Raw genomic sequence first — 27,203 nt, forward strand, 5'->3', positions numbered from 1 at the left:
AAATAAGGTTTGATCTTTAATGACCAATGCTATATAAAGACGAATATTTAAGAATTCAGGGCTTCCCTGGTGGTGCAGTGGTTGAGAGTCTGCCTGCCAATGCAGGGGACACGAGTTCGTGCCCTGGTCCGGGAAGATCCCACATGCCGCGGAGCAGCTAGGTCCGTGAGCCACGTCCACTGAGCCTGTGCGTCTGGAGCCTGTGCTCCGCAACGGGAGAGGCCACAACAGTGAGAGGCCCGCGTACAGCAAAAAAAAAAAAAATGTGCTCTAAGATTTTTAAAGTGTTTATTTCCAAAGTGAAGACAAGGAAAACTTACTGAGAAAATGGCATTTAGGAGAGTTGTTGAAGGTAAGGTGGGATCTACCCACAAGAGGGAAGGGAAGAGCACTAGAAATAGAAGGTTCAGCTTAAACGAGAGAGCATGTGGACAAGAATGCCCATAGGCACATGTAAGAAAGGACTCTCACTGCCAGGAAATCTTGGAGGTTTAAAAGATTACTAGAATGCCGCGGAGCAACTAAGCCTGTGTGCCACAGCTACTGAGCCTGCACTCTAGAGCCTGCGAGCCAAAACTACTGAAGCCCATGCGCCTAGAGCCCGTGCTCTTCAACAAGAGAAGCCACCGCAATGAGAAGCCCGAGCACCATAACTAAGAGTAGCCCCCGCTCACCGCAACCAGAGAAAGCCTGCGCACAGCAACGAAGACCCAACGCAGCCAAAAATAAATAAATAAAATAAATGAATTTTTATATATTAAAAAAAGATTACTAGAACATCACTAACAGGATATTTTAGAATCACTTGCATGTCTAAGACGAAAACGCTCCCTTTGTGCATTGGTCAGTTGAAAAGACTGCTAACTAGCAAATGGACAATAAACTGTAAGTGGTTTGATGCTAATGAAATATATTTTCCAGAACATTTCGAAGACGCACACACTCAATAATTAGAGCTGAAGCAAGCATAAACAAGGTTAACGGGTGAACTTAAATAAATACAACCAGAGTTTATTTAATATTCTTCTACAAATTCAGTGTGTTGTAGTGGAAGGAGGAGAGGTAGGTGGCAAAGCCAGGAATCAAACCTAAATAGCTAAGTAAGAGTGGAGAGGTTTTAACACCCCCAAGCTTTAATTTCCTTTTATAACTCTTGTATACTAGTCTAGCTGAGACAGAGCTTTAAGATATAAACTTAGATAATGTGGAAAGCCCTTATAAACTATACAGAATCACAAACTACATGCCTGTGATTACATAAGAGGTCTTGTGATTTTCTGTTATTCTGGGGTGAAAATGGTTGCCATTATGGATAGATGTTGTACTTCTAGATAGATGTTTGAACCATATTTTTGGGGAAAAAAAATTTCACATATTTCTAATAGAACAAAATATACTCAATATAATAAAAATGTATTGATGTGATTAACCCTTTGAGTTATTTAAAAACAATTTTTGTCCACCAAATAATTTCACTTGGTGTTCATGTGTTTTCTCTGGGTGTGTGTATGATAAATCATACAACACCTTATAAGGTGGTGTGGATGTGTGGTTTCACAAGTGTTTAAGAATCAGGTGATTACACCAACTTTGACAAGCTCCGTGTCATTACTGATGATAAAGTCAACTGCCATCCCAAAGTCACACTCTGAAATACAAGCATAAAAACACCTAGAGAAGCATGGTCTTTAGACTTTTTCCAAAGATTAAAAAAGTAAATTGGTTAAAAAGCTTTAAGGTGATAAAAACTTTTTTTTGAGTAGGACCTACCTACCCTATGAGAGGTGGGTTTTAGGACAAAAAAGGGGAACAATCATATAACAAATTGTACAACTCTGAGGGAGGTATTTCTACTGACTCTACCACTAGAGCTGGATAAACAATACTAACTAAGGCTAAATAAAACATACACACCCACAGATTACAAAAGAATAGAGAAATAAATGAGATGATAAAAGTTATCTAGCTGTCTTGGAACCTTAGCAGTGGGGTGAGTGAGGTAAGCCCTAAGTATGTTCTAAATGTGTTAAGTGGCACATGATCTAATTAGGAAGTGGTCATAACACAGTGATACTGAATTTGTCAAGGGACTTACATATTACTGACAGGAATATATACATTATAAGCTTTCTAGACTGTAGCTTGGAAATAAGTGTTCAAAGAGTCTTAAAGAGTGTTCAAACCTCACTTGCAAAGGAATTATTTCAGGTAAATAACCCCATATATAGAATAAACATTACGACAAAAAGTCTGGCGATGCCAATTCTAATCTTTTTATATTATATGTGTTAAGAATAAACTCTCAGCTAGATTTATCCCTTTCCTCCTCAATAATCTGCCTTCTAATGGAATCCACGTTGATTTATTTCAATAATTCCATTTCAAAGTACTTGAGCTGCTCTACTTGAATTCTATTTGGACACGGTAATGCAGTTAGGTTAAACAAATTTGGATTTTTAGTCCCTAGGGAACTCGGTGGGGTCTCCAATTCAGTGAGGACATTAGCTTGTTTGTAAATGTCCCAGCAGCACCACACTAAGTTATCTTCAGATAGTGTATTATTAAGCCTCTCTTTAAAACTACAGAGCCATCTCCATAAGGGCCATTTCTCTTTTTTATTGAGCAATGTATGCTCTGAGCATACACTGTTAATTAGTAAACTCTAAGATAAGCTACAGAAAAACCAGCTATTTGTATGGACAAAATTAATGAAAACTAAATAAAAACAAAAATAGTTGTTGGATTTTAATAACACCAAATCTATATAAAACAGCAGCTATAAGTCTTAGTCAAAAAATGCATACAAGTGACTTACTGATGAGTAAACTTTCATGCATGTACAAAACTACTGTAGCTTTAGCTTAAAGTCAAATATTTGAACAAATGTCAAGCATGATCAAAACAGGTAACAGTCTCCACCCTCACATAAATTTATGAATTGCGTTCTCAACCTTTCTTTTAAAACAGTATATATATTTATTTATTTATTTATTTATTTATTTATTTTTGGCTGTGTTGGGTCTTCATTGCTGCACGTCGGCTTTCTCTAGTTGCAGCAAATGGGGGCTACTCTCGTTGCGTTGAGCAGGCTTCTCTTTGTGGTGGCTTCTCTTGTTGCGGAGCATGGGCTCTAGGCACGCGGGCTTCAGTAGTTGTGGCTCTGGGGCTCTAGAGCACAGGCTCAGTAGTTGTGGCTCGCGGGCTCTAGAGCGCAGACTCAGTAATTGTGGCGCACGGGCTTAGTTGCTCTGCAGCATGTGGGATCTTCCCGGAACAGGGCTCGAACCTGTGTCCCCTGCATTGGCAGGCGGATTCTTAACCACTGCGCCACCAGGGAAGCCCTCAACCCTTCTTGATTAAAAACTTGAAAGTTTACCATTGGTGCTATGTTGCAAGTCCACATAAAAAGAACTCAGTAACTATTTGTAAAAGGAATACTGGTTAAGTACCCAGTGCCCATAAAAGATTACGTTTAATATAGCCTACATTTAAAAACTTGAGTACTAAAAAGTTGTTTTGTTATTACTTTTACCACAATCCTATTAGGAACCCTATATTGCATAAATTAATACAATGAGTAAGATAATAAGGTACTACCTTACAAAACGTGCTCGAATATAAAGTAATTTAACAAAAACATGAATCAAATAGTATTTTGTTTCACACTGGAAGCAGACCGTAAACCCCTAAATGTTCCTATGTAATTTTATTTATTTATCTACTTACTTATTTTTGTGCTTTGTCACACTCTTTATTTTTTTTAAATTGGAGTACGGTTGATTTACAACACTGAGTTACTTTCTGCTGTACAGTTTACATACATATATATATCCACTCTTTTTTAGATTCTTTTCCCATATAGGTCATTACAGAGTATTGAGCTCCCTGTGCTATACAGTAGGTCCTTATTAGTTATCTATTTTATATATAATAGTGTGTATATGTCAATCCCAATGCCCAATTTATCCCTCCCTGTAATTTTAAATGAATTGTGAGTATCAGTCAGTGACAGCACTCTTGAATGAAAGTCCCATTCTAGTAACTGGCAGTTATGTTTAATTAATGAATTCATGACAAAAGAATCAAGCCTTGGCCTCTAGTTCTTTGTTTTATAATATAAATAGGATATTACCAAAGTTGTAGCATTTAAAAAAGAGAACGGGAAAATAGCAACTGAATACCAGTTCTTACTGTTCTGGTATCCACCCACATTCCCTCATGTAACCTGTGTGCATCTTAATTCTTACCCTTCTTCTTTTCCCACAATCCCACCAATCCTTTCTTCTAGTCTAACTGAACCTGCCAAGCCCTGGGTCTGATGGTCACTTGCTCATCTCACCTGCCTGTCACTGCTTGGCCTTAGTGCATTTCAACAGTCTCAGGTTTTCAGCTGGCACTCCTACCTTCCCTGACCAGCTTCAAAATACATGATTTGTTGGGTGAATCCTCATCTATAAACTTCTATAAAAATTGTTCACTTTCCCTTAAACATGCTGGGGTCCAATGTGTCTTTCCTCATAAAGAATAATGCACCAATTGCCAAGGGAAGTCCTCCCTCCCCTGGGATCATCCAGGGAGGCCATGACAGCACTCTTCTCAACCTCTAAGATGAAGCTGACTCACGCCAGGAGATAACATGATTTCCCAACAAGAGATCCTATAGCTTTAGCTGAATGAAACATCATTAGTGGATGATGAAATAGCACTGTGGCCCTTAGTTTTGATTCTGAATTAAAAGCCTGAGATGGGATCCCAAGGTGAGTCCAAGCCCTGGGAACTCCAATGGCCTCCCCTCAACATCTGTGGCCATCACACATATATCCAACTGCTGCTGAATCACTCTTTTCAGAAAGACAAAATTCTCCTAAATATCCTAGGATTTACAAGAACATGAAAAGCAATAGTTTTAAAAACCAAACAACTCATTCTATTCCATGGGCTTTGGCTGTAGAGTCTAAAAAATGTACCATGTACTGGACTGACACCAGACTGAACCTAAATTTCCAATATACTAGTATTAACAGAGCAAAGAGCTCAGATATGAAATAAGTTTTAATGTGTGGGCCCAATAGTTCTCAAAGTAACTCAAAATGGAATGAAGAGAACTACATGAAAAGACAAACATGGCAAATCTTGTTGTAAGCCAATTTTACTCAAAGATAAATAAAAACACCATTTTAAAATTAAAACGAATGCAGATACACAAAGTGTACATGATTTCAAGAGAAAATTAAATCACCTGCCTGGAGGATGTACTAACTCTAACTCCTCTTTACTTTAGAAAATGTTTACGAAACAGCTATTTTTATATACATCCATTGACAAAGAGTGAAGTTAAAAACTCCACAGAGAATGAGTACTTTTCAGTCAACAAATCAACTTCAAAATTATATACTAAAGTTATCACTTAAAACTGTCCCCCAAAGTTCTGAATGCACATAACAGAAAATATTTTAAAACATATTCTAGAGACAGCACTATGACAAAAATAATTGCAATAATTGAACGTAATGAAGCTATGATCAGACTATTTTTTTAAATAATTGCAATGCTGAACATAATGAAGCTATGATCAGATTATTTTTTTAAAGTCATATTCATTACTCTTGTTGATCTATGAAAAACTCAAAACCTAATATTTTTCCCTATCAACCTCCTGTTAATTTATATACCACTACGCTGGTGTTGCCTAACTTTTCAGTAAGTTCTTTCCATTTGAAAAATGTATCTGGTTCATGTAACTTTTACACAGCCATGTAAAGAGATAATTAACCATGATACATTTAAATATCTTTATAATTTGTAATTTTCCAACAATCATCAAAAATGTTGGGAAAAAAGATCGAAAAAATACAGCAAAAAAAATTGTTAATCTGTTAGGCTAGAATACAGACATAAGAAAGCAATAAATTCCAAATCTGACTGACAAGCAAGTCATAAGTGAGTAATATTTCCTAAGACTTTTCTACATGAACAAACTCAAGAAATGTGTAACAGCTGCCACGAGGGCCTAGACTGTTCTAGATATGTTAATACCCTGTATACAATAAGCTTAATCCCTGACAATCATCTCCCCAAGGTGATGAAGGTAATCAACTATACCCAGTTTAAAATATGCAAACTTTAAAACCAGATCAAGAATCCTACCAAAATTCACACGCAGCTTATTATATAGCCTAATAAGTGGCTGGGCTTTTTAGAAGCCAAATTGACTCTAGTGGTTTTCCAACCTTTTCAAACAATGCAATCTTATTTTCAAAGGATCTAAGAGAATCTCCATCTCTTAAAAAATAAAGGCATAGCTGCCTGTATCAAACTCAGATCTCCTTCCTATACACGCCCCCCCACACACACAAAGCACCCAGAAACAAGGCTGGAATTCCCCTGGCTCCCTTCCTGTGCCAGGCAGATATCAGCACCAAAAGGATCCACAGTTCCTGCCCACAAGAAATCCAAATATTTACGCAGTGTGATTAGTGTTGCTGTTATTAGAGATCTGTGCAGTCACCACTTCATACCTACAGACATGACATTTGGTTAGGTCTTGACAAAAATTCTAGGCAGAAGCCAAGGCACTGAAGAAAAAAGTACTTAGTTTTTGCCAAGTGATTTAATGGGGAGGAAGACATCTGGCTGTCTTCCTCACCCCAATCAACCTTCCATTTGCTAAGGAGGAACTTCTGGGGAGAGAGGGAAGCAGTGTCTGCTCTTACTCTAAGGTCAAAAGATATGCAAAACTCTACTCAAATACATTTCTTTCTATTTACTTTGGAAATACAGGTAACGTTGTAGCATACAATTCAGATGACAATCACCCATAACTTACTCCTTTATAATTCAATATAGTTTGATATCTCACAGACAAATCTTTCGGCATTAATGCAATGTTTATGGAGAACATTTCAATGCTACCTTTCTTCCAATTGCTCCGTTCTGCTTTTTTGGAGGCGGAGGTTCAAAAATGCGTTGCTGCTGCTGAGGTGGGAGTGTAGAGTACAGTGGAATGATTTTAATGTCACCAACTTCAGGGCCCAAATCATCAACCTCACGCTTTATTCTCTTACAGGCTTCATCAATTTCCTACAAAAGTTTGAGTTTGAAAATAAAATGAATACACACTGAAACATTTTAAGTATTTACCATAATCCTAGTTCTATGCAGCTTATTTTCATTTTAGTAATCAAAATTAATTTAGCAAATTTCACTGGGATTTCCAAAAATAATCCAAGAAACTGACTTCTGTAGTCAAATAAACACAAAATTGCCTTATTGGCATTCCACACCCTTTTTCTTAGACTCGATATCCTAATTAATTCTCAACAAACGGTACTAAAATTGAAATTTCTCACCCAGGAATATTTAACTGCACTCATAACCTTTTCAATTTTCACAATCTAAAAGAAATGGATGTGCTAGATATTTTAAACAAGCCAATTAGGCTTTAATGTCACGTATCACTAATGCAATTATATGGAAGATTTGCTTCATTGTGCTTAATGAGAACACACACCTCTACAGTATCAACATAGATATTTAAGAACTAGGTTAACCCAAATATCTTAGAGCCTCTTCAAAAATTTCCCTACTACAGAAAACGATTCCAATACATTTGCATTCAAACCCAGTTTTAAAGAGAGGACACACAATGAATACTGAGAGTGTGTGAGCGACAGGTAGATGGGAAGCTCTAGGGGATGGCAAAGGGACTTGAAAATGGGAAGGGAGCCAATTTTAAATTTTACAGAAGCTTTGATTTAGTTAAACTCAGAAGTATGCTAAATGATTTGGCAGTCTGTCCAATAATCTCTACCAGAAGTTAGCCTTATTGACAAATTATCTTTTATTCAAAAGACAGAATGATTTTTAAACATTTATCAGGTTAATTTATTGTATATTATAATCAAGCGAGAATAATTTTCCTTGAAATGATTGTAAATCAAAGTGCAACTCTGTTTCCATGTTAAAGAATACAAAGATTTTGGATACTTAAGAACAAAAAAAAAGGTTTTTTTCATCAATTTCAAACATACCAGTTTTCTTGAATAACAGATAAAGTCTTGAAAATTGTGACACAGAAAATTACTACTAAGTATTTGATGTAATAGTTTCCTTTGAGATCTAAAGTTTCCAAACGAAAATGAAAGTTTGCTATTCACTGAAAAAAATATAACAAATGAAACAAATATTTTTACCAAAAAAACTGCTTTCAAATGCTGTACCTAGATTAGAATGCCCCCTGCTGGTATACAAATACAAAATTAGACCTCTTCCCCACCCCCGCAAAAAAAACTGAATATAAATCCAAAACTAGATTTTATATATTACATATCCTATAGGAAAACTGACACCAGTATTTTCAATTTTGTTAATTCTATAATATATTCGACTGGAAAATAAATGGTCAGAAGCCACCAAATCCCAGATTTTATATAGAAAATTCAAAGTGCCCCAAATCATGCATTTGCAGACTCCAGAAATTTTAACAAGATTATTGTACTTGGAAGTACTGGAAGTATCTGCTAATCATGTATGGAGCTAAAACAAAATCACTATTGCACGGGATATAAAGACTACTCTAAAGAGCAGAGCGGAAAAAAAATGCCACACCATTTATGTTTTTATACAAAGTTCTAAACACTATGCTTTTAAACTCAGCAACAAAATTTTCCCTAAATTTAACCAAACTTCCAGAGTCAACACTGTCAGTTCTGAAGACCACAAAGCTTATTAACATTCATCAGCACAATGCAACCTTCTGCTTACTCATGAATTGAGAACTGAGACAAAAGTTTAAGAGTTTCTGAATTCAGGAAAGACTTTCAGCTCCAAAAGCATCAATATGTATGTTAGTAAATTAATTCAGACCCTACTAATTTAAAGAATCTCAACTCCCGCATGTGGAAAAGATTCAGTGAAATTAAAGATAAAAGAATATACTGCTTAAAGAATGAAGGTTTCAACATCTTTAAGCATCTACAATTGATATTTCAATTATAATCATTCTTATCTAATTCAGTAGAACAGCTCCTCTAAGGAGCTCTTCTAGGAACGCTTGATTTAATGGATTAACAAAAAAATAATACACATTCTAGAATTCACATGTTTTCCAACCTTTCACCAATTAAAAACTGGTCTCTCCCCTCCCAAATTAACTCAAGGGACTACAGAAAACACAACTGTTTACGTGGTCAAAATGGTAACATGGTCATCATTTTTAAATGTCAAGATAGCTAAATTTTATGGATGCTATTCAAATTTATGGAGACAGGAGTACTGAATTCCCAGAATCTACCATTTAACTGACCAAGTAAAAATAACAGGTTCACAGACATGAGGAATAGTAGTATTGCTACCTTATCCTTAAAGGTCTTTACATTCTTGAAGACTTTATTAGTCTTCTAAAGGAAACTTAAAAATGCAACAGGACACATGTAAACCTAGTTCAATTACAGTAATACTTTACTGAAAGATACACACATTTGAAAACCTTGGGGCTTATTCCCTTCCTTTCCCCAGCTGTGGGGTAGCTGCCAAAATATCAACCACAGAAATTTAACTCATAGTAAAGCATCTCAGGTCGTCTCCATAAGGCCATCTGATATTTTTGATAGAATTCTAATATGCTTGTCTATCTGAACATAATGACTATTTTGAATAGCCGTTAAAAAAACATGCTATGCACTTTGGAGGAAGTGAGAAACTATAGAGACCATACACAAAAGAACAAAATGAATACAACAGCCTCAACATTGCATTATAGGATAAACACTGTTTACATGCATCTAAAAAGCATTTGGTACTCTTGCTTACAAAATATATATAAAAATTCTTCCATTCAAAATGCATACAAAGGGAGACTAATACATACAGAGATCTCTGTAAAACTGAATTTGCAACCCACCTTTTTTCCCAAAAGAACAAATATGATTCTCTACTGTGAATGATTTTGCACCCCCAGGGGACATTTGGCAATGTCTACAGACTGGGGGAGTGTAACTGCATCTAATGCGTAAAGGCCAGAGACACTAAGAAACATCCTACAATGCATGGGGTACCCACAGCAAAGAATTAATCAGCCTACAACATAAATAGTGCTATGGTCGAAAAACCCTGCTCTACAGAAAAGAAACTATGATCAATGGGACAGAAATAATAAATCATATGGACAATACTGAAAAAATGCAAGGGTAAAAAAAAATCACTCAACATTTATAGCTCTTAATGCAACAGCATTTGATCAAATATTATATATCAAGCATCCCTGCAGACTGAACGCAAATAAGAGAGTTCACATTCTAGTGGAGGTGAATGAACAGCACAGATGCAGAACATTTCCAGCTATGAAGAAAGTTGTAATGGAATAGCACTGCTCTAGAACCTTGCTAGGAATAGAATCTCAGGCCCTACCTGACCTACTGAATCAGAATCTACAAGCTTTCTAAGTGATCAGCACATATATCAGTTTGAGAAGCAAGTTCTAGAAAATTCACAAAGCCTACTACAGCAAATGACAAGCTTTAAGAAAACCTCTAGAAAAGGCTTTCTAAAACTATTTTATCCAGATAGCTTTCATTGAGCTTATTTAGCCATCAAGAATTTTTCAGCACACCTGTAAACATCCTGTTGGATATGAGTTTAGAAAATGCTGCATCTGAGAATAAAATTCCTATCTTAAAATTGATGTAAATTCTAACTAAGGAATTTCAGTGATTCCTTCCAATCCTCAGTAAACACATGCAAGAAGACAAAAACAAAACACACACATTTGTTTTGATGGTAGATGGGCACCTGAATTACCTGAGTTCACTTACAAACTAAATTACTGACTATAATAACCAGATTTCACATCACCTGTGATTCAAATTCATACCTCAGCAAAACTGCAAATTAACACAACACTACTCACCACCCAGGTCTCTCCAAAGTTGAGACTACAATTGCTAAATCTTGAAATTCTAAAAGCATTTAATATTCTTAGGGTAATTAACTAGAACACAAAGACTAATAGTATAAAAGGGTATTCCTAGAGTACACAGATAAAAGGAGTTAAATATTTCATATATATATACAATCAGGTTGAAGAAAAACTTTAAATACTGGGATAAGAAATATATGGTTAATATATGCCAAGTTCTTAAAGTTGTTGCCTAATAAAAACTATAAATAATGAAGCAAATAATGACAATACCTCTTGACCAGTTAAGAAAAGTAGAAGATCTCCTTCCTCTTCTTCACACATATGAATCTGGATCACGGTTCGAATTGCTGCTTCAAGATAATCTCTCTCTGGTTCGGGAGTATAAAAGATCTCAACAGGATGTGTACGCCCAGGAATAGTTAAGAGAGGACAGTTATCAAAGTATATCTGGAATTTTCCTGCATCTAGAGTAGCGCTCATAACTATAACCTGAAAAGAAAACAGTAAATTAAGTGAAGCTATCTTCAAAGATCCTTATGTGGTTTTAAAGTAAAAAACAGAAGAGTAATGTTTACTGCTCCAAATACGTCAATATGCCTAAATAAACTGTGATTAAAAAATTCAAATACGGAAAAGCTGTGCTATAGTAAGCTATTTACATTTTTTAAAAGTAGGAATAAACCTAGCATCCAATAAATAAACTAGAATACATGTTCATGAAGCAACACCTTAAAAACCAAAGTTTATATAATTACATGACATGTAAAAGGGATTGGTAAAAGACAACATAAATATGTAGTATGATTGCAGCTATGTTATTAAAACAAAACATGACAACCTTGCACCTAGGGGAAAACAGGAAGAAAGCGCAAAAACAAAACAAAACAAAATATTTCTCTGTTCTTCCAAACCATCTTTATTAAGCATATGTTCTTCAGAAAATTTTCTAAAACAGAGGCTTTCTATACTGCTGTAAAAGCCACAGTGAAAAAAGGTTGTTCAGGTGCAGGGTTGCATGACCGTGTAGTCACCCTCCTTTTATTTAAATTATGACGTTATATGACCCATTAAAAACGTACTTAAATAGAAGGCTCCCCCCTTAAACATTCCACTACAGAGTTCTTAATTTCTACTTTGAGTTCCTACCTAAAAATTTCAGTAGCTCATAAGGTTTAATCAATAATGACAGTACTCATATAGTTATTCAAATATATTCTTTAAAAGCATAAATTTAATATTTATAAGCCAAATCGTACTCAATATCAATTTTTCTTAAGACCAAGAATCTTTCTGCCTAGTATACAAACCCTCTGTAACACATACACTAACACACGATACTAAGTTCCAATGAATGGTACACACATACACACAAACACAATGCAAAAGGGGAACTTCACAAACTTTGGGAGACAAAAACGTCAGCATATTCAGTCAGTTTTAAGCCCTTATCAACACAGTAACACTGGCCAGGGTCTAAGTGGTGTAATGGACAGAAAAACAAGCAAACAAACACAAGACCCTAGGTTAAGGGAAGGCATTTCTAAGGAGTGGTTTATTCTGGGTGTAGTTATTCCACTCTCCAGCATTACGAGTTATAATGAGCATGTTTGTGTTGGGACAAGGACAAAGATTTGATCCTTAATGAAGGCGTTCCCTGTACTTAATAAAGTCAGGGTGAGCAGAAGGCTTAAAAACACCATTAGATCATTTAAAACAAAACAAAACAAAAAACTGGGTGGGTTAGAAACTGAAAAGATTTGGCTTAAAAATACATTACTAAAATATATTACTAAAAATACATTACTAAAAAATACATTACTAAAATTACATTACCAAAAAGATTTGGCTTAAAAAGGCATTACCAAAAATACATACTTAGAGTCTAAAAGACACAGCAAGGTAAATTAGAAAGAAAGGATAAACCACTATAGGTACTCTTATTGGTTGCTTCTTTTAGAGATGATTATTTTTTGTAGTCGATTAGAGTGATCATCATGTGCTCCCTGTTTTTTATATATACATACATATATAGGTATTTTTTAAGAACAAATAAATTAATTCACCTTTAAATCTGATCTCTGTCTAACAACCTCCTTCAGAACACCCATGAGAATATCTGTAGCCAATGTCCTTTCATGAGCCTCATCAAGAATTATTACACCATAACGCTCCAAGAGAGGATCATTCATAGCTTCACGAAGTAACATCCCATCAGTCATATACCTATATTGACAAAGAACATGTTAGTTAAGGTTCACTTAGGGCATTTTAAAACTAACCTTCATGACATAAATATGAAATGCAAAGACATCAGATAAGTCAAAATTAAACTCTTATTCAAACCAAATGTGCTATTGTTTCATAATCAATTGCAAAATTAAGCTTCCAGAAAAACTTTTCAGTGAATATATCAAAGTTATACATTATCAAATCCTGTCAAGTGAGCCTGTAATACTGCAATGCATTGAGAAAACAAGGTAAATCTGATGATGGAATATGACAAACACATGGTTTCACACAAATGCCAAAGCAAAATTAGTCACTTAAATAAATTTCTTAAAAATAAAATAAAATTTTAAATATTCAACCTGCGAATAAAACTAAGAAACCATTTTAAGTTGTTTTATCACATTACAGCACTAAAATGTTGTATTTCTTTAAAATCCTAGTAATTCCTCACTTAAGCTAACAGACTCCTGGTTCAAAAGGACTAAGAGAGCACAAGTCTACCATCTTTCTTTCCCCAGCCCCATCCAATTCAATAAAATGATGTTAAAGAATCATAAAAAGGAATATATTCATGGAATGAGTAGCAGCATTAGCACTATGGAAATGCTGATAAATACATATGGAAGAGAAAAGGCAAATGGCATTAGCTGTATCCATGAAGCAAAGAGGAAAACTAGGCTTAGGGATGGCTCAAGAGAAGACAGCTAATGTGTAATACAGGCACTCAGAAGAAGGGTGGTTTGCAGAATGGCTGTATGGGTCAGGAATCTCCTGTCCATTCCATTCTGGCTGCTACTGTCACTAACACGAAACGCTATCCTACATTTGGCACCTGGACAAATTGCAAATGCTGAAGTCACAGGTCATTCAGTTAAAATACAAATCCATGGTTTTATTTACAAAATTAAAAGCAGTATAAAAATCTGATGTCATTATTTATGACTTCACTATTCTGGCTCTATTTTTTGTTTTGTTTTGTTTTGTTTTGCGGTACGCGGGCCTCTCACTGTGTGGTCTCTCTCACTGCGGAGCACAGGCCTAGCGGCCATGGCCCACGGGCCCAGGCACTCCGCGGCACGTGGGATCCTCTCGGACCGGGGCGCGAAACCATGTCCCCTGCATCGGCAGGACTCCCAACCACTGCGCCACCAGGGAAGCCCCCTGGCTCTATTTTTGACAAATTAGTCTAATCTAATCTTTCACGGACCAACCTGGTATTTTTAGCTAAGGCCATCTGCTGGAGCACCAAGTTCAGCAAAATGACAGTATACAACCCACAGGAAGCCCTCTCTTTATTTTACCTGAACTTAATTGTAAATTAAGACTTTTGGCAAAGAAATCCATCTTTACTCTTTATATGTTATGTTTCCTTCTTCTTTGGTCCTATTTTAAAAAGGAAGCTACCACATTCCTGGCATCGACACAGCATTACCTGCAAGATTATTTTATATTAAGACCATGAAGCAAAAACAGAGCCAATTAAACTATGACTCAATGCCTTAACCACAGTGCACCACGGTGCATGAATCAGCTACACTATCCTCTAGATGCTCTGAAATATCTTTTATCTCTTTGAGGACATGTGGTGCTTTCTCCTGCCTTCAGATGTTATTACTGACATGAGCTGGGCAGTCCTTTTGCACATTATCTCAGTAGCAAAACATTAATACAGTTTCATCTACTTGTGGATAATTTCCTTAGATTCAACAAAGCTCTTGTCTGTTGCTTTGCAAGGCAAAAAACCTGAACTGGTCACTCTCTGAACAGCAAATATCTGCTTAAATACTACCAAATTTACACTCTACTGCTCAATTTGCAAGCCAATTCATTTCAACATGGAATCTTAGTGTATTATTTTGAAAATACTTTAATTAACAAATGAACTCAACATATGTAGTTACAGCAATACATATTACTTATTTGAAGTGACAACTTGTACAGCTAGATCAAGTTCATACACTGACAACCACCTAACTTCTACCTGCTTAGAAGGCCCACAGACTGTAAAATGCATTCTAATTTCACATATTAAAATTGTGATTAAAAAGCCACTAAAGTATCAAACTTTCACTTGAAAACTCCTTAAAAAAAAACAAAACACCCTTTTATTTTGATCTTTTCTCATATTCCTCAAACTTCAGACCACCAAAACACTATGGAGGCACCCAAAAGGAGAGCTAACCCAAATGCTCATTCTTTCATATTTTTCTGAGAAGAGGGGAAAGGTTACAAATGGCAGTTTATAAATTAAATTAATGGAACTATTATTTGCCTTCTTTTATTAACAACTTGTATTACCTATTACCAAGTTAAATGGTCAACTAAACCTGAACCCTCTGACTTCCAGATTCTACAGACTCCTAATAGTTCAATATTGATTAGATCATCACCCAGTGATCCAATTCTATGACATGTTACAGTTAATTATCTCCTGCATCACCAGCTAATATGGGAAGCTTGCTGTTTGTACAACAGAGAGCTTCAGGAAAAAAGACATTTTTGAAGTTGGAAAATCTCTCAAAGATACAAATTTGCTGCTTTCCCAGTGAAGAAAACAGTACTAGCAGTTAACTTTTCCAGGGTCTCAAAACCAGTTAAACAGCTTACTAAGACTAGGTACCAGTGTGCTGATTCCCAATCCCAGGCCCCTCCTACACTAACACACTCTCCTAAAAGTCCCAGATAAATAAATTAAAAAGATACCTGGTGATTTGCTGTACTGCTAGATGTACGAAACCCTTTGCTAAAAAAAACAAAGTAACCTGAAACAGAGCACAAAAAAGGGAGAACCAGGTAGGTACTGGTGGTCCTATTAAAACCCTAACCATTTTCTTTTAGTTAGGTCAAGTTTTACTACCTTTCATAGTAGTGATAAAATACTTAACCCAGACTAAGGGGTGAGCCATAAAAATAGGGGGTCACAATAATAAATTGTAATTACATTATTCTGAAGTTTCAGTAATGGACTAGTAAACAAAAATTGCACAGGACGGCCAAACTCTACATTTTACTGGATACCCTATTCTCCAGTGTTTTTTTAACTGTCTTAGGACAAAGACTAGCTTAAAAAGTCATCAGCATCACCTGGGAACTGGTTAGAAATACAGAACTGGCCTCACCTCAGACCTACTTAATCAAAAATTCTGAAGGTGAGGCATAGCAATCTGTGTTCTAACAAGCTTTCCTATGATTCTGATGCTTGCTAACTTGTGGAAAGCGCTAGTCTAAATTAATCAAGTTAAACAAGAGGCAGGGTATTCCCTGGCGGTCCAGTGGTTAGGACTCCAAGCTTCCAATGCAGGGGGGCCAGGTTCAATCCCCGGTTGGGAACTAAGATACCGCAAGCCGCATGGCATGGCCAAAAAAAAAGTCTTTGGCGCTATTAAAATAAAATATAAAAAGAAAAAAGAGGCAGATTAAGCAAAGTAGATGGTTATGGTGGCAAAAACATCCTTGGAGCAAGTCAGAAACAGTCCCTATTTCCAACCAGGACTGTCTACATAATAAAACAAACCAAAAAACCCAGTGTGCTAAGTACTATCAATTTAGCTTAAGTATTTTTGCAGTCAATGTGCACAGGCAGACGGCATGGTACAAGCCAACCGCAAACTCTTGATCCCACCAATGTCACAAATTCTGGTATAAACAAAGCACTTTAAAACATTATGTACTGCAAACGTGTTATTTGTTTATAGTTTTCTTTACATATATTTATAATTTTTGAAACATCTCAAGTAGTCAGATTCAAAGAAAAGTCATAAAGGGAAAAAAGATCCACAGAAAGGTGACAAATGCTTTGTAAAATGAACACCAGAAATTTAAAAAAAAAATTTTTTTTTTTTTTTCGGTACGCGGGCCTCTCACCGTTGTGGCCTCTCCCGCTGCGGAGCAGAGGCTCCAGACGCGCAGGCTCAGCAGCCATGGCTCACGGGCCCAGCCGCTCCGCGGCATGTGGGATCCTCCCAGACCAGGGCATGAACCCATGTCCCCTGCATCTGCAGGCGGACTCTCAACCACTGTGCCACCAAGGAAGCCCTAAAAAGTTTTTAATAATAAACTATGTATTATTTATAACTTTAATGAATGTCAACAAGTAATGCTCAAGTTATGAGTGATGAAAAACTGACTAGGGCTTCCCTGGTGGCGCAGTGGTTGAGAGTCTGCCTGCCAATGAGGGGACACGGGTTCAAGCCCCGGTCCGGGAGGATCCCACATGCCGTGGAGCAACTAAGCCCGTGCAACACAACTACTGAAGCCCACATGCCCTAGAGCCCGGCTCCACAACAAGCCACCGCAATGAGAAGCCCACGCGCCACAACAAAGAGTAGCCCCAACTCGCCGCAACCAGAGAAAGCCCGCGTGCAGGAATGAAGAAAAATACCTGACTGTATGGGTAAGCAATCCTTAGTAACAGTGTTCTCGGGGGGGGGGGGGGGGCAATAATAAGACTCCCTGCCTCAGCGCCACCCCCACAATTCCAGACTGATCAAAGATGTTTAAGACAAAAACATACTAGAGTACAGCATACATGGAGGCTTATTTAAAACAACCTTGGCCAGGGTGTGATGTAAAATCCAACATTAAAAAGTGGTTAAACACTTGTATAAAATTCGTGTTTCTGCAAGGCATGAAATGTCATAAACAAGGCAAGGAAACAAATGGCAAACTAGGCAAAAACTGCAGCTCATATCCAGAATACCAACTGCTAAAAGTTCATACAAATCAGTAAGAAAAAGGCCGACCAACCATAGAACAACCATAGGACAAAGAATAGAAAGTTACCAAATTTCATCAATTCTATAATACTGTTATGTTTTTAAAATTTACCTTCTCTGATTGGCATGCATTTTATTTTTATTTTTCCACTCATGATTTTTTAAATTGAAGTATAGTTAATTTACAATGTTGTGTTAGTTTCTGCTGTACAGCAAGGTGATTCAGTTATACATATACATACTTTTTAAATATATATTCTTTTCCACTATGGTTTATCATAGAATACTGAATATAGTTCTCTGTGTTATACAGTAGGACCTTGTTGTTTAAAGCATACATTTTAAAATAGCACCTGTCAACCAGGTAGCAATACTCCTGGAAAGATGAAAAAAGCATCTCAGATTCCAAAAAAAAAATACAAATGGCCCATAAATACATGTAAAGATGCTCAATTTCATACAAAAGAAATGCAAATTAAAACCATAATGAGATTCTATTTTTCACTTACAATACTGACAAAGATAAAAAAAAAAGTTCCACGACAAAGTGTTGGCAAGAGCATGGAAGCTGACGCTCATTTGCTCATCCCTTACTGGTCTGAGTAGATAAAATCTCTGTGAAGGGCAATCTGGCCACAGCTAATAAATTCAAACACACCCTTTGATCCAACCAGTTTCATTTTTAAGAAACTCATTTCACAGATATACTCACCTGTACACATGTGTGAAAAAATGTGTGTACAAGATTGTAAGGGAGTACCTAGGGCAGCAACTGATTTTAATAACAAAAACTGTAAATTTGAGTGTCCATCAGAAGAATTAAACTATGCAGCCATTAAAAAGAATGAGGCAGGCTTCCCTGGTGGCGCAGTGGTTGAGAGTCTGCCTGCCGATGCAGGGGACACGGGTTTGCGCCCCGGTCCGGGAAGATCCCACATGCCGCGGAGCGGCTGGGCCCGTGAGCCATGGCCGCTGAGCCTGCGTGTCCGGAGCCTGTGCTCCGCGACGGGAGAGGCCACAGCAGTGAGAGGCCCATGTACCGCAAAAAAAAAAAAAAAAAAAAAAAAAAGAGGCAACTTTGTTTATTGATCTACAACAACCTCCAAGATAAATATAAATGAAATCAGCAGCCATACGTCTTGAACCAGCCCTACTATAAACTCTGAATTAATCTGTTCTGAAAATCCTAGTTACACGGTGCTTTTCCAGTACTGTTAGGGTTTTGGTTACCTTTCAAAGTATAGGCTTTATCCTGGCATGATTAAATACGCATGAAAATCAAAACTATGTTCTTAGAGGATCCAAAATTTGTCTCAGTATGACCCAAAGAAATTCTTGGTATCTGCTTCAAAGAGTATTTAGTATAAATGACAGGCACTGTTCATTCTGAGTAATTAGACTTACTGCTTCACAAATACTTACACATAACTATATGGAGAGATGAAGAATGAGGATGGAGAGGAATAACAACACATAAAGTAGTTAAGAACACATCCTTGTTGCAAGACAAACCTTGATCAAGTTCAACTTCTCTAATACTCCATTTGAAAAATGAGAATATGGTAGCTATTGTTTAAATTAAATAAAACAATGTATATAAAACACCTAACTGCACCAACTGCCTGGCACTTCGTAAGTATTCAATACAGTAGAACTCTACACTACACTCTTAACTAACCTCCACCTAATGAATGAATCCTTGGGAAAACAACCCTTACTCTACAAACATACTGTAGTATAACTACACTTTTGTCCCTGCCAGTTGGGTCAACATAATCATATGTGACATGATGATCAACTTTTAGAACAGAAAAGAGAGCTGTACGTATGTATCCTAAGTTGTATGCTCCAGAAAAGCTTGAAAAAGATAAATCACACACACAAAAACTATCAAATGTGTGAGATAACTACAGAAGAGTGAAAGGTGTCTGGAATTCCAGAATTCCAAAAGACTGAACTCTCTTAAATTCCAGAAAACAACACCTGTGTACTTTGCAAGTGTTTGAGGTTTAGATCCCACCTTTAGAACTAGACATTTTACTAAGTAATGGAACTCCAAAGGGCCCATATTCAAGGAAATGGCTTGGTCCTACATTAACAGATTGACGAATGAATGTATAGGTTTTAAGCTAAAATAAAATGTTTAAGATTTTCATAAATTTTCTATTTACCACTGTTTTTATTTTATTTTAAATTTTGACTGCGTTGTGTCTTTGTTGGTGCACACGGGCTTTCTCTAGTTGCGGCGAGCAGGGGCTACTCTTCGTTGCGGTGCACAGGCTTCTCATTGCGATGGCTTCTCTTGTTGCAGAGCACGGGCTCTAGGCACGCGGGCTTCAGCAGTTGTGGCTCACGGGCTCTAGAGCGCAGGTTCAGTAGTTGTGGCGCACAGGCTTAGTTGCTCCACGGCATGTGGGATCTTCCTGGACCAGGGCTTGAACCCGTGTTTCCTGCATTGGCAGGCGGATTCCTAAGCACTGCGCCACCAGGGAAGCCCTACCACTGTTTTTAGATTAACCCACTACAATCCAGTCAAGTGACATATGTGTCTCTATTAAAGAAAAGCTACCCATATTAAAATGCCTACACAAACAGGTTTGTGTCTGGTAATTTCTTCAAAGTTATAATGGATCAAGACTTCTGAAAGAGACAATGACTAAAAGAAGTACTTACACACTTTCCTACCACAAAACCTATTTTTTTTTTTTTTTTTTGCGGTACGCGGGCCTCTCACTGTTGTGGCCTCTCCCGCTGCGGAGCACAGGCTCTGGACGCGCAGGCTCAGCGGCCATGGCTCACGCGCCCAGCCGCTCCGTGGCATGTGGGATCTTCCCGGACCGGGGCATGAACCCGTGTCCCCTGCATCGGCAGGCAGACTCTCAACCACTGCGCCACCAGGGAAGCCCCCACAAAACCTATTTTTGTTTAAAGCCCCTATCCGTAGAATAATTTTTTAATGACAATAGTAAGGAACAGAAAAATAACAAAGCTAAAATAGTTTGCATTTATCAGGAATAATATTCAGAAGATAGAACTACATAGAGTACAGTGATTTTATAAAATATTGTTCTTTTCACCAGCAAATATGGTGAGTCTAAACACTCTACTCTTCCTTCACAATGCCAACACTATGAAATGGTTGATTACCAAAAAAAAGCAAACAATTTTTAAACATGCTTACAGTGAATGCTATTATACTTATTAAAGAGCTACTGATAAAGTTATCAAATACCTTCACCCATCAAAACAATTTTTTTCCAATATCAGTTAGTACTTCTGTATGCCATGTGCACAAAAAAAGTTGATCATACATTTTAAGTATATAGAAGTCAGTTTAAAAAATGAAGTTTTTTACCTCTTTTAAGTGACCTGGCTATCTCTGGACTCATCACTAACTTAAGAAAGTCTTCTGTGCATGTCCAAAATAGCTAGCACTGTATGCCTCAGTTCTATGATTTTAGACAACTTCACAAACCTGATCCACAAGAACACAGCCATTTAAAAAAGCAAGACATTTTGTTGTTCAATATTAAGATCTCCTAAAGGACAGCTCACATACAATCCACTAAAGCACAATCTAAGTTTACTGTGTAGAAAAATAAAGGTGGGAGCATCCAATCTGATTCCGCAGACATCACATTAGCAAATAATGGTGGTTAAGAATGAAATAATGACTGAGTTTTTTCTTTCAATGTCCAATATTTGTTTAATAGTCTATTAAGTTGTTGGAACATAAATACTTATTAGGTTCTTAGAACCAAACTACTAAATAAACAAGAATTCTGAGTTATTTCTTTAGGCCTAGAGTGTCATGAAAAAACTCCTGACATTAAGCATGCTGCAAATCAAAGCAGCATGGAAACTTCTACTCTACTTAAAATCTAGCTTATCTACCTAGTTAATTTGCCCATTTAAGTCTCTCCATCCTTCTCAGCTCAGATGAAATACCACCTCTTCTGTGAAATCATCTACACAATTCATGTGACATTCAAACTACCTTCTTAATTGCTTCATAGCTTACCTCCCCAACCAAGTCAGAAAAGAGCCAGCAACAGTAGCTCGGTTCCTTTATATACATAATGATCCTTTCACTGGTAAAGGGATAAAGATTTATATAGGCTCACGTTCAGTTTGACATATTCTTAGCAAAAGCATTACCCAGTATGAGCAACACTAATCTTACTATAACCACAACACTATATTTAGCATGATACCAGTTACAATGAGAACAAATCACTATTAAATGTAAACAGTCACATGGAAAGGTACTATACAGTACTTGGAATAATTTGCAATCTACAATGTTTTAATGCAATTCTAATATCAAAAAAATGGACTCCCCTGGTGGTCCAGTGGTTAAGAATCCACCTTCCAATGCAGGAGACATGGGTTCGATCCCTGGTCTGGGAACTAAGATCCCACATGCTGCCGCAGGGCAACTAAGCCCGCCCGCCACAACTTCTGAGCCTTCTCGCACTAGAGCCCACACACAACTAGAGAGCCCACGTGCCACGTGCCAAAACTGAGCCCTCGCACGGCAATCAGAGAGAAGCTTGTGCGATGCAACAAAAGATCCCACGTGCCCCAACTAAGACCCGACGCAGCCAAATTAATTACTTATTTTAAAAATGGACCAAAAAAGCCAAACAGAAAACATCAAATCACACTTATCAAGTATATAGCCTCATAGTTATCAACTGAAATGCTGAAGATCAGCAGCCAAAGAATACAGCTTTATTTTGGCAAACAGCCAAAATACATTTCGTATATGTTTCAGAGTTAAGGATCTCATCAAGCAAAAGAAATTAACAATAGAAAAATAAGGAAACTAAATCATTTTTTTCAAAATATACTGCATGCAAATTTTCATAACTTTTGAAGGAAATGTTCTCCCATCTTCACAACAGAATTTACAAAGCTAGGATCAATGTGTAGGTTCTACTGGGTGTTTTTTTTTAAATTTATTTGGCTGCGCCAGGTCTTAGTTGCAGTATGCAGGATCTTTAGTTGCAACATGCGGATCTAGTTCCCTGACCAGGGATTGAACCTGTGCCCCCTACACTGGGAGTACGGAGTCTTAACCACTGGGCCACCAGGGAAGCCCCTTACTTGGTGTTTTTAAAGATGTTGGCACTGTAAACAAAAGAGGCTTCTATAATCCCTTGCGAGTGCCTAAGTATAAACACAAGCATCAAATGTAATACTATATGCAGACCTTCAGGAAATCAAGTTAGCTTTCTATGAATTAACAAAAGCCAACAGAATTTTAATTCTAAGGTGACAACAGTGATTTTTTTAGTCTCTATGACAGGAACTGCTTAAGTGGTAAATAGCCACATTTACTCTTTATTCCCACCCCTTTCTAAGGATCCACTAAAACCGCCGCCTTTCCCTAACTTCAGTGCTACACTTGAATTAGAACAAAGCCTACCATATAACAGATGTTCAATAAAGTAGTTTATAATTGATGTTTGTATAATTAATGACCTCTAATGACCAGATATCTGTTTCCACATCTTACCTCCAGTCCTAAAAGAATATTTGGATTCATTGATTAATTTCATATTGACAAGTAATGTTTAATTTAAGCTAAAACCCCCAAATTGTAATTCAATTGTTGTATTAAAAGGAACTTTATTAAATTGGTTATAAGTCCATTTTAAATTAACCAGGTTAACTGGTTAATAAGATCCAATAATTTCTCAAACTGGAAATCTACCACCACTATCAGCAGCAGCAAGAGTAGAAATGTTGACTTAGCACTTGCTGGGTAACAGGAATTACTCCATGGGCTACACACAAATTACACATGTGATCTGAGAACAACCCTAAGATGTAGTTGTTATTATCAGCTCCATCTTCTGAAAAAAGCAATAAGCTCAGGGGAGATTAATTACGTGGCCAAAATCACAGCTAATAAGTGGCAGAGCTAGGACACAACTCAGGCACTGCAATCCTAGAGTCTGTGCTCTACAATCTCTTTCCTTTTGACTCTCTTCTCAAGTCAACTTTTTAGAACAAGACTGTCTTGTTGGAAACCCACTCTGGAATCTCTAAGTAGTCCTTATGCAGCTGGTGCTTCGAACTGTTGTTTCCAGGGGTCCCAAAGAATTTGCTATGGCAATGTCTGATAAATCCTCCCCAAGGGTCAACCTTAGATATTCTATTTTACTGGGTTCTTATATTTGTTAAATATTATTGGATTCTCTTTCATCTTCTTGCCTAGACTGTCTTTTGGAGATTAAAAAATTCTCCAAGTTTCCGATCCATGTTCCGTGGAAAAGCACTTCCTTGGCTGGTTTGCTCAAAACTTCTCTCCCTCAAGTTTTACAAAGGGCTTACCACACCTTAAAACCCAAGGCTTTATTTCTCCCTGTCACTTAATTAAATTTCAGCTATGTCCTGTCTTTTAACTTTCCTTGATTTTCTAGCATCTTGTCCTGAAGTTATATAAAAGATAAACATCTCAGGATAGTGCACAGTCATACAGAGCTAAAAGCATGTGTCCTCCAATAAAGAGCTGCAACACTTTCTGCTTCATCAACATTATCCTGGGTTGAGTTCTTAGTCTTGTGACATCCCAAAATTGAAATGAATCTGATACCCAAAAGCAAAAGATTCAGAATAAAAGGCGAATTATGTACATAAAATCACTATACCTTCTCCACCAAGACAAGTTTAAACAAATCAGGGAAAATGTCTTTCCATGAAAATTCTACCCTTTCTATGATTATATTTAAGATTCACCCTTAGTCTACATTGTAGTGACAAATTTTCACACTCCTCTGCTGCCCCTTCCGTGTCCTCAGAATTTTTTTTTTAAAGGATTCATGCACAAGACATGTCTACAGATACAGACACAGACTCTCTTCCCAAAGGGTTTATGTTCCAATTAGGTAAGGAAAAAAACAAAAAAAACCCCAATCTTTGATCATCCATACTGTCTACAAACCAGTCCTGAAATATCTCAAAAGCCATCTGCCATGGAAATGCTGATTCACACAAATGAGTTGGATACTTTAAATAATATGCAGACTACAGTGCCTTCAAGTAAAAAGTATGATTTTTTTCCCCCTTCAGAAAATAAGTTTTTAAAAATGATGTTCCATGTGCCTAGAAAGATCTGCTTCTCTGCACCCCAATCCCTACTCCTGGCAAACCATTACTTTTAGTTCAGTCCTTGACTTAAAATTCTGCCTTCTCTTTTCTAGTCTCAACTGAATTCTCAAATGATGCTTTCCTATACACTCCAAAATTCTCTTTCAGAGCCTAATCATAATTTTAGATTTTATATTTACTTTTTTATTTGCTTTACGTAGACAGGAACCAGATTTACTACTATACCTAGCACTGCCCAACACACAGAAGGTACTCACTTATTAACTGACTGAATTAATAAGTATTACTTGTGTAAATTACTGGATTCCCTCAATATTACAATCTCTCAGTAATTTGGCAGTTTGAGGAAAAAAAACAGAAAGGAAGCATGCCACCTAAAATAACAGTGAAATTAGCTACTAAATTAATAACTTAAATATTATGATGTTTTCCCGAAAGTTCAAGACTCCTAAACTGCTCTATTCCCTTAAAAGTTATCAGCTCCTTCACAAAGAATGAAGAATGGATTTCTTAAAATTTGTTACAAGTCCAACTACAAAGTGCTTAAAATCCTGTGCAAAACTGTTATCAACCTCTTCCTAATATTAAAATAAATTAAGATATTTTTCACTGACTCATCACAAATTTGGCAACTTAATCTTTCTGACTATTCTGCTATTACTGACTATTATAGCTACCTCATGAGGTACCTCTCCCAATAATGTGCATTCCAAGATGGCCAAAGGAACATAAATATACTGCAAAAGAAATACTTCAGGGAGGGGAAAAAAAAAGATGGGAGCAGGCAAACACACAACAAACAAAATATAAAAACCATTTAGCAGTGGTGGTTTTGAAAAGTAACTTGTCTACTGGGACTGGATAGCTATTTAAGGCTAGTCTAACATACTGTGCACTAATTTACACTAGATCCAATCCTTTAAAATAGCATAATATTAGACCTAGAACCTAGACATATATGTGTCCCAAACACTGAAGAAACTATCTTTGGACCATTAATCTGTATAAAGATGATTTAAAGATATAATTAGGCTAAAGTACTCTCAAACTTATTTAATTAGTAAACACGTATTTGTTCAGTATACACAATGAATGAGGAAGGGCATGGTTAAATTCTCAGCTCCTGAGACAGAATCTTTATAAGTTAGTCCTCTTTACCATCCTTCTATGGTGAAAATTAAAGGCTTCTTCTGGCTACACAGTAGATACATAAGCATTTTATATCTATATATGAAAATAGTTTATGGAGGGTACTGACAGTTGTCTAATGTATTCACTCTTCCTACCCAATCGGTTAAGTTAAAGCTTTAAATGTTTTGAACACTGGGTTCTCAAGAAATGAGTTGATAGATGACTATACAAAATACATATAGGGATTCGTAAGACACTGCACTTAATGAAGCACTCCCATTAGTTAAAACTACCACTAACCCTGTACTACTAGGATTTGATATCACTTAAAGATAATACTAAGTCAGCTTCTAGCTCTTCAGAAGATTCTAGAAGAAATTCCAATAAGCTTACCCTGTCAAGAATTAAAGTTTTTTTAAATTTTATTATAGCCTCCAGAAACCATTCCATTAAAAAAATATCACAATGCCAAAGATACTTTCATTTTGAGCTATCAAATCTGTTACTTGTAACTCCCTATTAACTGAACCAAAATCTTTCACAAGCATACACCTTTTAAAAGCCTACCACTTCCTACTACAAACATACACAACACACCTGTCCCAACACTGCATGTAACTTTCTCATCTCCGAATTTCCAAATTCTGTTCCCCTGCTCAACTGTGGCTTTTAAAAAAAAAATTCAATGCATACTGAATCAAATTTTAGAATATTATTCCTCCTAAAGGTGAGTAAAATCTGCCTTTTATTATCCTCAATTGCTTGACATTATCTAATCTTAAATAAAAAAATCATGTTAAGATTTTGCTTATGTAGTGCGTTTGTCAATTATATTGTAATTACAACCAACCAATAGTGTGATTACACTAAACTAAAAAGATTTATTCAATGAAGATTAAGGTTTAAGCCAAAAACATGTCTCATAAAGTCATAAAGACAAGATGAAGTAAACATCTAAGTTCAATTGCTATTAAAAATGAAACAATCTGAAGTTCTAGTAAAACAGTATATCAAAGAAACTAAGAAACTGAAATGAAACTTGAGGGTAACAATGTTCTGATTATGGAAAAATTTTAAGTTGTGATATCACA

At 36.6% G+C, this 27,203-nt stretch overlaps 1 protein-coding gene across 2 annotated transcripts in view; it reads right to left on the reverse strand.

Annotated features, from left to right (window-relative positions):
• The window catches only part of DHX15 (DEAH-box helicase 15), a 70,067-nt gene that overhangs the window by 32,004 nt on the left and 10,860 nt on the right, over window positions 1–27,203 (reverse strand). For both annotated transcript variants that reach the window (XM_089911718.1, XM_022566662.3), the window contains exons 4-6: window positions 12,982–13,141; window positions 11,189–11,407; window positions 6,913–7,080 (exon numbers count right to left, since the gene is read on the reverse strand). In XM_089911718.1, coding sequence (XP_089767844.1) covers window positions 6,913–7,080; window positions 11,189–11,407; window positions 12,982–13,141 — 547 coding nt within the window. The remainder of the gene's footprint in view (window positions 1–6,912; window positions 7,081–11,188; window positions 11,408–12,981; window positions 13,142–27,203) is intronic.

Source organism: Delphinapterus leucas, chromosome 5 (genome assembly GCF_059928025.1).
Source record: "Delphinapterus leucas isolate spDelLeu-1000000601 "Yukka" chromosome 5, BTC_Dleu_Yukka2, whole genome shotgun sequence".
In the NCBI taxonomy this organism is placed as follows: Eukaryota; Metazoa; Chordata; class Mammalia; order Artiodactyla; family Monodontidae; genus Delphinapterus; species Delphinapterus leucas.